The 14161-nt window shown below is 34.5% G+C and overlaps 1 protein-coding gene across 2 annotated transcripts in view; it reads right to left on the bottom strand.

Annotated features, from left to right (window-relative positions):
* Positions 1–311: 311 nt before the first annotated feature.
* LOC132712696 (uncharacterized) overlaps positions 312–14161 on the bottom strand; it is a 53248-nt gene continuing 39398 nt past the window's right edge. For both annotated transcript variants that reach the window (XM_060695111.1, XM_060695112.1), the window contains 6 exons: positions 12084–12443; positions 7472–7672; positions 5059–5135; positions 3970–4147; positions 2433–2538; positions 312–2107 (listed from right to left, as the gene is read on the bottom strand). In XM_060695111.1, the coding sequence (XP_060551094.1) occupies positions 658–2107; positions 2433–2538; positions 3970–4147; positions 5059–5135; positions 7472–7672; positions 12084–12443 (2372 nt within the window). In that variant the 3' untranslated portion in view covers positions 312–657. The remainder of the gene's footprint in view (positions 2108–2432; positions 2539–3969; positions 4148–5058; positions 5136–7471; positions 7673–12083; positions 12444–14161) is intronic.

The raw sequence follows: 14161 nt of genomic DNA, 5'->3' as shown, positions 1-14161 counted from the left end.
TAAATAGGAAGAAATCAATATAACGTAGCTATTATATTTAACTTTAAATAGAAATTCTTTATCTTTGATTATAATTAACATTTTTATCGATTGAACATTATTCGATCTAAGATATCATAAAAATAGAAAAATCATTTAATAAAATAATAATATATAAATTAATAAATAAATAAAATGCTTCTGGTAAATAAAGACAACCCCAAAAACAACAAACACCATTTCTTTGATAGATGAATATAAACACAAAGTTCTTGAATTGTTTCCTAGATATAAAAATTTAGATTTTCAAAAAAACCCAAAAAAACCTCTTCCTAAACACTTTTAACTGTTAACTAAGCCCACTTATAAACTTACGTTTGTAAAAGCTGAAAATATTTACAAAAGTTCAAAGTTTAGATACAAGTAAAATAGACAATTCAAATTTATTTCCTCATTTCCCACAAAGAAAATGTAACTTAATGAAATGCTTAAAAATGTCATTCCTTTTTCTAATGATCAAAATCTGTGCCTTATTCCAAATCCCAAATGTAAATATTTCCAAGCTAGAAAACATACAATTTCCAAGCAATGAGAATCACAATATAACATATAAAATATCACCAAATAATACAATAAATAATTAAAATATTGCACAATTCACAATGCTTTCCTCCACTATTACAATGTGGCAGTGTTTTTCTTTGAACTGTTATGCCCATTTTTATCCAGACTGGTACTTGACGATTTCTTCACAGGTGACGGTGCAGACTGTACCAGTCTCGGTGGTTTTGGTGGGCCGGAAACTTTGCTCGCAGAGTTTTTGACTGGTTTTGTACTTTTAACACTCTTTTCAGTTTGTTTAGCATTTCTTTTTGGGAAATGTTCATTTTTGTTAGTGACTGGTTCATGCTTCGATACACTTTTTCTCGGCTGTACTTTAATATCCGAATCAGTTGAAGCTTTGGTTAATTTTGAAACCGGTACCGGACTGGTTTTTGAAATTCCAAAACTCCAGCTCCATCTATTGGTCGGTCGAGGAATTCTGCTCACAGGTTTTGCATCTTTCTTTTCTGGTTTTGCAGACGGCAGTAAAAGCTTATCAAACAAGTTCACTATGTCAAATGACACACGTTTGGAATTTCTGTTCTCATTTGAACTTTCAGTATTCTTTTCTCTTAACTTGACTTCAGTCTTTTGTTCACCTACTTCAGGAGTTTCTTTAACAATTTCTTCTGCATTCTGTTCTTTTTCAACAGTTTTATTGTCTTTTTCAGAGTCGTCTGCAAATCTGTACTCTGTCACCCCTTTTTTGTACGTCCTGGCTGAGCCAAACTGATAACCAGTCAAACGTGTAACCAGACTGGACGCAGAACTCGTCATAGACTGTGTCAGGGACTGGTTGGCTGTATTTTCACCAAGTCTTGCAGCCATTGTTGAAAACAGTGAAACAAATCCAGTCTGACTGTTCTGACTAGATCGCAGACTATCTGAAGGTGAAATAATTGGGTCACAGTCCACACAACTTAATCTAGCGTCTTTATAAATCAGTTGCTGATTTTCACGCAAGTTTTCCAAAATCTGCTTGTATGGTTTTTCAACTTCCTGTTCGGCATCTTCATTGAAACTAAAAGATCCAGACACTTGGCTGGAGGTGCTATTTGAATCAAGCATTGGATTGGCTGAATCAATTGTCTCCGACCTTGACCTAGATTCTGAAAGGTCGGAATCAGACGAGGTTTTCTTCTTAGGGAGAGCAGCATTTGCTAGCCAACTCAGTGCCTTTGAAGCTGTGATTTCAAGCATGCTGGTGACTTCCTTTGACGAGCTCTGATTGGCTGAAGACTCGGAAGAAATGCTCTGATTGGTTACATTTGTTGCTATGGCATCAGACGAACCAGTCATCTCTTGTGCTTTGAATTTAGAATCAGTCAGTGCTTTTTCTTTAATAAATTCCATGTCCATGTGAAACGGTAGTACAGCCAATTTTTGTATTGAAGTGACTAGGTCATCGTACTGCTTTTTAAGAGCAGTGTTTGAATGAACGAGTATGGCACCACTGTTGTAAAATTTGGACAGCTGTTCCTCTTTCTGGCTTAGATATCCCATCCAGAAATCTAGTACTCTCAAACTGAAAAAGAATACATAAACAGTGGTCAAACAGACATTTTTCTACACATAGACTGCACCACTTGCTTCTTTCAGTACTAATATGAAAATTTTATTCTTATGAAATTATCTTAAAGTTATCAACTTTAATATTAGACCAAAATTAATGCTTTGATTTGAAACATTAGACAATTTGAAACATTAGACAAAGTTTTGTTATTTTACAAAACTTATCATGAATCTACAGATTCAATATGACTTAACATACACAATGAACTGGGGATGGTTTATTGAATTGTAGGAAGAAGAAGTGTTAAACAAGTGGGGAAAATAATTCAAAAACATACTTGAGAAGTCCAAAGATGAAAGCATCAAATTTCTGTTGGTGGGTAGTTAAGTATGTTGTTTGCTTCACTTTCTGTACAAGGTCACACAATAAACGCGTCTGTGGAACTGAAATGCAAATATAGAATGATATTTAACATGAGGTGGTGGTGGTAGTAGTTTTCACTCCAGATCACGATAGTAAGCCACATTGAATTTAACAGAGCACAGTTTAGCCTCCACATTGTTCCTGGGCAGGGCAGTCAAGCAGTTTACCAGTAATAGTTGCCTTCGTTTCCGCAAGGAACTGATACTTCTGTACATGCCAGAGCAGAGGTACAGTGTGAAAGACGGTACAAAAGATTTCATCATCAATCATAACACCTGCACCATCCAGGAATCAAACCAAGGTCGCCCGATTCACAGTTCAATGCTCTACATATTGAGCTAACCAGCTAACCAGACAGCTCAAACATGTAGTCAGTTACAGCAATTTTATATATTTGATCTCTTACTAGTACATATTACAGAACAGATCAGAACAGAGATACAATTAAACACTAACCATACCAATATCTTTATAAACGACAAAAGATACTTTTAATGTGAAACAATTGTTTAATGGATTTTATAATATCTAAAATGCCCGTTATGCACAACAACCGAGTCTATTTAGCCTGACCCTATAGATTCAAATGGTGGCAAAGGCAAATATATACAAAATTTAACAATCAGATATAAGTCAAAATACATACACCTAAATTGTGATTGTTTTATGTCACAGGGCTTCTATTAAGTTTCAAAATTTGGAAGTCAGATTATATAGGTAAAGAAGGAATAGTATTAGATTTTGGAAGTCACAAGCTAAAATCAAGGAGTAAATGACTCCCAAACATCCACTTACGAAAGCCCTCTTTATGAATGAATATTGGTAAACTTCCAATATAATTCTAAGCAACTAATAGTACAAGTTTGGTAAGACTGCCCAGATGTTTTTGCATGTAGGGGACCTGGCTGTATGATGACATAAATATGTTTGCCATTTTGGCTAGTCAACTGTATAAATGATGGTAAAACTGCACATATATGCTTTGTATGTAATGTTGTTTTCCCTATACTGATGATGAATGGCCGCCATTTAGGTTAGCAAACTGTATAATTTAGGTCAGACGACACCAACAATTTGTAAACAAAACCTGATCATTCTACACCGATAACATATGAGCAGCGCCATGACAAAACCAGCATAGTTTGCGACCAGCATGGATCCAGACCAGCCTGCGCATCCACACAGTCTAATAAGGATTCATGCTGTTCGCTTACAAACCTGAAATTGATAGCGAACAGCATGTATCCTGATCAGACTGCGGGCCTGAATCCTTGCTGGTCGCAAACACACTATGCTGGTTTTGCCATTGCACAGCTCATATGTTTTCCATTTATATAAAGGCTATAACTGCATAGCCAACTGATCAATTGAGGTCAGACTGCACAGACATTTCTTGAGTATGGCGGCCATTTTGGGTACAGTTACTCGGAAGAATCATTCAATTCACTCACCAATTTCAACCGATGCCTCAACCACCTTCCACACAGTGATCTGTACGCTTCCAAACATCTGGAATCCTGCTAGATGGTGCTTTAGTCCGTCTCCCAGAACTGCGCTCAGTGCGGTACACAGACGCGTCAACACGATTTCACCCAGTTCTGGTGTCTCTGTCGTATTTCCAAGTCGCAACTGTAAGAAAATATCATCAAATATTAATGTCAACAGCACCGAATGTAAAGTTCTCTGAAGTACATTTTAAGCTCAGTTTTAAAAGAAATCCACTGAGGTTTTTTGATGTGAAGGGATCGAAAATATTTTTTCAAGATTTTTGTATAACTCAATGTATGTCTAGAACAATAACTCATGTAAAAAATTTCAGATCATTCGCTCACTCCTTTTCCATGAAATAATCAATTTTATTATGAAATTTGGCACAATAAATGAAAACCGTTTAAACGCTTTTCACTCAAATCGTCCAAAAATCACATAAAAATCGATTATCAATTTAATACTGTGTATATTTATATATCACCTATTGCTTGGTTTCAAATTTAAGTGTACCAGTTGATTTCAGAAAGAATTTCTAGTTTTATTATTCTAGGCTATTGGACGTCAGTGGAGTTCCTTTAATTGCGCATGTGAAATGTAGAGAGCATTGGGAAATTATATTGCCTTCACTGACCACTCCTCATTCTCATTTGAGCTCCTTCACTGAAGGACCTTTACAACTCAGTTTTAATTATACTGGTACAGTTGGCCTAGTGGTTAAGGCGTCCGCCTTCGGATCGGAAGGTCAAAGGTTCGAGCCCCACGGGGAGCGATAATTTAAGGAGGAGTGTTTCTTGTGTGACTCGTTCCAAAATGGCCATTTTGTAAGCCACAAGGTATTTAAAATTAATGATTACCAATTTCTATAATTATGCCTGCGCCTGGCATATTGGCAGGAATTGGGAGGTACATGGTATGCAAGCAAAAGGTGTCTCATAAGTCAGAAATGGTTGGCCCTTTCAGTAGGGGTGACACTGTAATTAACAAGACCTTTACCATTTATACATGTGAAATTTTGTGTGAATTTTATTAGAATGAACTGTAATACGTACCTTGTCGAAAGTGTCTCTAGATTTCTCGAAATGAGCAAAGAGAACATCAGCTGCTTTGGAAACGGACATCAACAATTCTGAAGAATAAATTAAACAATTATATCACCATGAGATATTAACTGAATAAATAAAATAATGATTGGGCGACTAGAAACTTGTGATTGGGGGACTAGATACTTATGATTGAGAGATTAAAAATTCATGATTGGGAGACTAAAACTCATGAATGGGAGACTAAAAAATTCATGATTGGGAGACTAAAAATTCATGATTGGGAGACTAAAAACTCATGATTTGGAGACTAAAAAATTCATGATTGGGAGACTAGATACTTATGATTGGGAGACTAAAAATTCATGATTGGGAGACTAAAACTCATGAATGGGAGACTAAAAATTCATGATTGGGAGACTAAAAATTCATGATTGGGAGACTAAAAACTCATGATTTGGAGACTAAAAAATTCATGATTGGGAGACTAGATACTTATGATTGGGAGACTAAAAATTCATGATTGGGAGACAAAAACTCAGGAATGGGAGACTAGAAATTCATGATTGGGTGCCTAAAATTAATACTCATGATTGGAAGACTAAACATTCATGATTGGGAGACTTAACATTCATGATTGGAAGACTAAATACTCATGATTGGGAGACTAAAAACTCATGATTGGGAGACAAAAAATTCATGATTGAGAGACAAAAAACTCATGATTGGGAGACTAAAAACTCATGATTTGGAGACTAAAAAATTCATGATTGGGAGACTAGATACTTATGATTGGGAGACTAAAAATTCATGATTGGGAGACTAAAACTTAGGAATGGGAGACTAGAAATTCATGATTGGAAGCCTAAAAATTCATGATTGGGAGCCTAAAATTAATACTCATGATTGGAAGACTAAACATTCATGATTGGGAGACTTAACATTCATGATTGGAAGACTAAACATTCATGATTGGGAGACTTAACATTCATGATTGGAAGACTAAACATTCATGATTGGAAGACTAAACATTCATGATTGGGAGACTTAAAATTCATGATTGGAAGATTGGGAGACTAAAAACTCATGATTGGGAGACAAAAAATTCATGATTGAGAGACTAGATACTTATGATTGGGAGACTAAAAATTCATGATTGGGAGACTAAAACTCAGGAATGGGAGACTAGAAATTCATGATTGGAAGCCTAAAAATTCATGATTGGGAGCCTAAAATTAATACTCATGATTGGAAGACTAAACATTCATGATTGGGAGACTTAACATTCATGATTGGAAGACTAAACATTCATGATTGGGAGACTTAACATTCATGATTGGAAGACTAAACATTCATGATTGGAAGACTAAACATTCATGATTGGGAGACTTAAAATTCATGATTGGAAGATTGGGAGACTAAACATTCATGATTGGGAGACAAAAAATTCATGATTGGGAGACTAAAAACTCATGATTGGGAGACTTAAGATAGTGGTGGTTGCCAGAGAGGTGTTGCTCAGGAGAGGTTAAGTTTACTGTGATGTTCTTATATTGGGCTATTGATTTAAGAAGTTATTCCTTTTTTTTTTCTTTTATAAACTAAGTTTGCTGTACATGCACATGTATTACAAATTTGTTATCTAAAATTCTCGACAGATTATATGGCCATATATAAATGGTAGTTTGCCATATACTTGAGCCACTATCCATGAACAATTATACAAGCTGCTATATAATGCAAACAACCTTTTATAATGATATATACTGCCATACAACCTGTTCAAATTGTTTATAACTATAAATTTACAGGCATGAAAACAAAATCATCTTGTTCGTCACCTTAGTGTAATAACGGGCAAACTCCTTATATAATTTAATAGGGAGTTAACACAATGCAAAGTAATTGATTCAATTTTCACTGACCACTTTACAATCTGGTGCCATGACAAAAACAGAAATTATAGATATTTTGAGACATAAGAAGAGAAGAAGTGCACACTAGGCTGTGATAACCATAAACTTGGCAAATTAGAAGAATATGTGGGGGATAATACGCACTTGAATATGTGAGCGAAAATATGCACTTGAATCGTGGGCGATAATACGCACTAGAATATTTGGGAATCAATACGCACTTGAATTTGTGGGCGTGAATATGTGGGCGTCAATACGCACTTGAATATGTGGGGGATAATACACACTTGAATATGTGGGGGATAATAAGCACTTGAATCGTGGGCAATAATACGCACTTGAATATGTGAGCAATAATACGCAATTGAATATGTGGGCGATAATACGCACTTGAATATGTGGGCAATAATACGCACTTGAATATTTGGGCATAAATACGCACTTGAATATGTGCGTGATAATACGCACTTGTCTACCGTTCTTATTATCAAAATGGCGTAATATACCTATTTTCTCCATCATGACGTCTTCAAACCAGAGATTATCATTGGTATCCATGGCGATATGGAACTCATTCGGTGGCGAGTCAGAACTGGAACTACTACCAGGGGTCTCTATATTTGACAACAAGGTGGGAGGTGCATCCTCACTGGTTACATCAGGTTTGGTACCATCAGCATTGTCCGTGCTTTCTGTTGGTTTCTTGTCTAAAAATACAAAAAAATATAATTACATTCTCTATTGGTTTAAACATATTTATTTAAACTTGATTGCGAAACAAGTTCTACCAACATATATTAATCACTTTCGAGTCCACTTCCTGGAACCAACCAGTGCTGGTGTCATGAAAAAACATGGTCGTGAACCTGATTACATTTCGAACCCATGTTCCCTGGGTTGAGAGGCAGACACCTTAACCACTAGGCCACCGCTCCCCTCATTCTCTATTAAAGGAGCTCCACTTAGGTCCAAAAATCTTAAACATAAATTTTGAATTTTCTTACATAGATCAGCTTGGGCACTTACAGCAGAAAGATAAGCAAATTAAGAAATATACTCAGAAATAAAATGAAAATCATATATTTGATTTATTCTTTGCATGATTTCAGTTAAAAGCTTCTCTGTTTATAAAGATTAAGGCTATTATTTAGAATTAAAATAAGTATCCAAGTGAGCAAATTATCTGAAATGTTGCACACATCAAGGTCAATCTGTGATGTTAGTTAAGGCAGGGCTATGAATGCAAATTAACATATGTTCTGATACTTGTAATAACACAGGGGGCGTGGTATCTGTAGGGAGTACTGTATAAGGATGGATGCAACCTGTTTTAAAGGCCCATTTAAACCCAGAAATGCTATATTTTTTTATTACTTAAAAGCTTTTTATTTTTTGGTGTCTTCTTATAGTTTGCAAAAATTTACTCATTTGTTATTTGTAACATTAACCATCTTTTTGCTTCTGTTTGCATATTCGCATTATAGTATAGTTAGAGTGATCTAGTTTTTTGTATGGAAGTCAAAATTAATACATTTTGATAGTTTTATTTCACATTATTATTTCATATTTATCCCAACTTTCTACAGGTGACAAGTACCTAACATTATTTTACCATTATTAAACTCATGTTTGCGATTTCTTAAGAAGGAAAATTTCATTCGTTTAAGAGGCATAATTACTTACTAATTACGCATGTCAATAGTTATGCATGTAAACAGCTCTACAGTTTATTTTCTGTTTCATTTAAATATTATTTCTTCCTGTATCTCTATACTTTCATTTTCTGTTAAATTTACTTCCTTATTTACAAATTACAACGAAAAGATTAACAGTACAGTAGCATGCCCACAGATTTGTTTAACAAAAAAATTTGTTTAATGAAAACTAAAAAAACTTCTTTAACAAGATAAAATGTTGTCAAGGGAACAAATTATGTTGCTTAGCCTCAAAAATTAACTATAACATGCACTATAGCCTCAAAAATTATTATATTTACACTAAATAGTCAAAATAATCTCTCTTTTTTTCTCCTTTTTTATATTTTTTAAACTCTATTGGTAATCTTGAAGAACTTTGTTGATAAAAAAGTAATTTCTGTTCCATTCTGTACCAGAATGATATATTTAAACTTTCACCTTGATTATGTATATTTACACATTTTCTTAAAAACAAATATAAATATATTTATCTCAGTGTCAAGTTTTTTTTTAATTCATTTTACTCATTTGAAGGCATGCCTCTTTAAGAAGAATTAAAACATCACATTGCCTCTTGCCTATTGTTTTAAATCATACAAAGTGAAAGCACAACACTTATCAAAACCTGACCTATCCCATGTTACGAACTTTATCCATAAAACATGATCAAAATGTTCTAGTTTAAAATCCAATGAAACTTAAATTTCCTTGTTTTCTTTAACACTGTAATCGATCGACATATATTATTATAATTACCATAATTGTAAACCATGAGGTGTTAAAATTATTCCATAATTAATAACCTAATACAGGGTTTAAACAAGTGAAAGGAAGTACTTTATTTTCTAAATATAGAAATAGTCAAAAACATGTATATTTGTATAAATAAACAAAGGTTATTAAAGATACTATCAAGGTCAAATTCATTCAAGTGTGTCTCTTAACAATAAGGGGAACAACTCTGTGATCATTACAATAAGAATTTCCAAGAGTTGTTTCCCTTCAAGAAAAAAAACACAAATTGACCAAGACTGTAATTGTTTGTATCAAGATAGTCTGTATTCATTATATTAAATGAAAAGAAAATACCTACACAGAAAGTTCATAAACTCTACAGTTGTACAGGAATTGAGAATCTGGGATATGTTTTCAACACTTGAAATGTTTAGAGTGAAATTCTTAACAAATATTATCAAAGGGTATAAAGCTATATCTAATGAAGTAGTTTTATGAAATTTAATTTTTTTTTAATCATGAATTAATACATTGTAAAATTATGTTTTTATTTGTTTGGGTCATCAGACCAAACAAATAATGGTAGCGAAATTTCAGACTCTAATGCTGTTAATTGCAAATGCCGAAAGTAGTCCGCTTTTTTGAAGCGGTTACTTCCCTTTATATGTAACCCAAAGGCCGAAAAATTCAGGGGAGATCACTGTGTAAATATGGTCACATGACAGGCGCATTAATTTGCAAGCAAAATAATTCCGGAATGGTCGAAGATTTCTAATATTGTTTAATTCTTTATAGATATACAGTCGAAACTGTCTTAAGCAGCCAGCCAAGGGATGCAGTCATTTTGGCTGCTTAAGACAGGTGGCTGCTGAATGGAGGATCCAGTTTTTATCCAAATAAATTATTCATTTCTTTGTAAAATAAATCTGATTTAAGTATAAATAAACCAGTCTGATTCATCATCATCATCATCATCAGTTTTTAACCATTTACAAACGTATGCTTTTAATGGTTTAACATGTACACAATCCTTCCAACATATAAAGCTTTACATGAATGTAACACAGATAAACAAATGCACTCACGATTTATTATGTCAATAATTGAAACTATTTATCCCATAAAAATATCTTCTTGCACAATAATTTAAAATGCGTAATATTTTTTTCACAAAAAAAGTATGACAGTTTCTTTTTCTAACTTTTGATCAATAGAATATTGTGTACACGTCATCTAAGTGTCGGCACTTCCTTTGATGTTTCGGATTGAAACAGCAGGGCTACAGGTTTGTAAACATCAAAGATTCCTTTGAAGAGACCGCTAGTTACCTCTTAGAGGTCATCTAGTGTGTAAACTTAATGGGTGTGATTTAACAGTGACCTCATTATATTCATGCAATTTTATTTTCACACATGGAGCAAGTGTTTTTATTAATTTATTACTGAGGAATTTAGACAATCCGCGATGTAATTCATTTTCATTTCTTTGGTAAGTACCATGTACGCACAAAATTTATCTGAATCGGGATAAACTGAAATTTCTTTCTGCCATCGACAATGCATTTTTTTCTTCTTTCTTTTTTTTCTTAAAATCGGTAAATTGAAAAATAAAAAACTAGCGTACAGTAACTCAAAAGAACGAATTGCAAGTGCGCTGAGACGTTCCAAACGTTTGTAATTACGACACGGATGAGCAATTATGCAAACTTCTTGAAATGTTGTGGTTTGTGTTAATATCTAGCACTTGACAAGTAGCTTTTGTTAATCCGTGACACGTGTCATCTTTAAAAATAAATGACAGAAGATTGCCTGGCCGTTTCACCTGGCTGACCGCAGAAGATTGTCTGGCCGTTTCACCTGGCTGACCGCTTAAGATGACCGACTTTAAGATTCGGGAAGCATTTTAGGTGACCGTTGACCGCGGACAGCAGGTGACCGTTGAACAGATGTATAAAATAGAGTGGTTTTCGTCGGGAGCGTCACAAAATGGCCGTTAAGGTCAGGTGACCGCCGATAAGAGGTGGCCGTTAGTACAGTTTCGACTGTACATGCGTATAGTAAGCGCCATGATTATTAAACAAGTTACAAACCCTAATTTAGAATAATATGGTTTTCGTCAGGACGTTAACATATAAATTCACCGTTGCCGAGGGGTTTGCGCGCTCAGGAAGCGAGAGGTCTGGAGTTCAAATCCAAGTTAAGGCATCTCATTTTTTTTCAAATTGTTTAAGTCAAATAAACATTGGATTGAATATCAGTGTTGCAATTAGTCTTATAGCCAATCTACTACAATTAAAACGCTAGAAAGCATTGGTGGCACTATACAAAAACAAATTATTTTATAATCTCACAACTTTCACCTTTCTGACATTCTGAGACCCAAACAAATTCAGCGCCTTCTGTGCTTTGATTTTATATATCCTTATGGTAAATTCTTTAAAGAATTGTAACATGGAATGTCTGATTTATGTAACACATAATGAGAAATTTATGTAAACAGAATGATAAATTCAGTAACAAAATATTACGCTGCATCTTTATGCAAGTTTTTAAATGTTCAGCTATGATTTTGTGCATGCATGACATTTGCTCATAAGGAAATATACCAATATATTATCAACAGTATAAAAAAGTTGAATCAATGAATTGTTTTGACCTGAAAAAAATCATTTCTATTTGTTTTATACCTGTATCCACAACTTCTTCTTTTACATCCTCTTTCTTCCCATCATCCCCTGCTCCTTCTGTAATCACTTCCTGTCCGTCTGCTTCACCATCTGCTTCGCCAGTTTTCTCAGCAGATGTCTCCGCTGATTTGCTATCTGCAGCATTTGCCTGTCGTTTTGGCGATATTGCGGGACTTATCGACTGAAAGGAAACTTCGGAGGCGAAGCTGACGCTCTTCCGTTTACTATTGCCCTCGCGGTCCGTGGAGCTGTCACTGGCATGAATACTGTCTGAAGCCTGTATATTGAAGTTGGCCAAACTGCCGAAGTTCTCCATGTGATTCCGATGACCCTCGGTCATGTGACATTCCCCGTCTTTTCCTTGAATGAATATAAAACGCAAGTTTTATATAATTTTCCGGAAAAAATTACATATGACATTTGGTTTATACAGAAATTATTTTAGTTTTGATTGTGTAAGAAGCTTTAATATTAAGCTTTAATAAGCTTGTTGACACACTTTCTTATCCGATCCTGGAACCATCCAGTACTGAGCAATGAGTGTTTAGTTTCTATGTAAAATATAGAACATTATAAGATCTGAACCACTGAGACAAAATGATCTGAATCCTTCCTGATTATGTTTGCTGGGACCAATCAGTACAGTTGATTTATGACACAAAATGGTCATGGCCCTCTAGGGATTCAAACCAAACACCCTCATAATGAGAGATGTACACATTAACCAAATAAAGTCACTTCAGTCCTCTGTTATTTTATCTTGGAATTAATTATGATTAATACCCACATTTAATGAGTAATGGTAAACTTTTGAATTTAAAGGTACTCCACTCGGGTTAAAAAGCCTAAAAATATAAAATTTAAATTATGACATATTATCAAGTGAAGCACTTAAAATGGAAAACTCTGAGAAGGAGATATACTTAAAATCTAATTGAAAAAAATGAATTCTTAGGTCGATTTTTGCAATGCTTTTCATTTTTATATCTTTTTGCACAATAAAATTGAGTTAAATGGAAAACTGGGTGAGATAATGTTCTGAAAATTTGCATGCAGGTTATTGGTACAGACTAACTCAAATGGATTACAAATCTTGAAAAAATATTTTCAGTCCCGCCATGTCAAAAAAAAACTTCAGTCTAGTCCCTTTAAAGGCTTGTCTCATGTAAATGCATTATATTTAAAAGACCTTAAAACCATCCTGTGCATGCACTAGAAAATCAAGATAGATTCTTGCTTAAAATACAGACTATTTAATGCTATAATTTGGCTCCTAAGATTTTCTCTCTTAACTTTTTTTATGCTCATATTCAAAACGAATTAAAAGTAAAATCCAATATATCTTAACAGAAGATGGGAAGAACTTTCTCTTTTATCAATGTTAATATCACCTGCTAAAGTATATACAATACACATCTATCTTGACAGATATCCAACAATTAGATATTTACTTCCATGGGGGGGAACATACAGTTTCTATTTTTCCAATAATCTGGTGAAAAAATCAGGTAAGCAATAAAGTTCAAATTGTCAAGGGAGACAACCACACCTGGATAAATTGATTTTCCAGTTGGGTTTTTTATTGTCAAGGGAGGTAATTACCCTTGTTCTATCCGTGGTAATTGTGTACCACTGCCAAACTATGTTATTTTGGAAACTTGCCTGTTAGAACTATTCCTAACACTCAGTCAATGTTCACCTGAACTTGAAATCGAAACTCTCTCGACAAGCATTTTAATGAAAAATGAGCCGCGTCATGACAAAACCAACATAATGGGTTTGCGACAAGCATGGATCCAGACCAGCCTGCGCATCCGTGCAGTCTGATCAGGATCCATGCTGTTTGCTATCAGTTTCTTTACATGTAATAGAGTTGGTAAGCGAACAGCATGGATCCTGATCAGACTGCACAGATGTGCAGGCTGGTCTGGATCCATGCTGGTCGCAAACCCATTATGTTGGTTTTGTCATGACGCGGCTCAAACAGATTTTTCTCTCAAGTGGCAATTCATTTTTCCCTCTGTTTATATCTGATACAAAAGCTGGATAGAAATTTGAAGAAATGATTTTTTGTTTCC

This window comes from Ruditapes philippinarum, unplaced genomic scaffold, assembly GCF_026571515.1.
Source record: "Ruditapes philippinarum isolate M1 unplaced genomic scaffold, ASM2657151v2 ctg2479_1_1_1_1, whole genome shotgun sequence".
In the NCBI taxonomy this organism is placed as follows: domain Eukaryota; kingdom Metazoa; phylum Mollusca; class Bivalvia; order Venerida; family Veneridae; genus Ruditapes; species Ruditapes philippinarum.
Note: the sequence above shows the minus strand (reverse complement) of the source record. Positions and strands in the feature narration are given on the sequence as shown.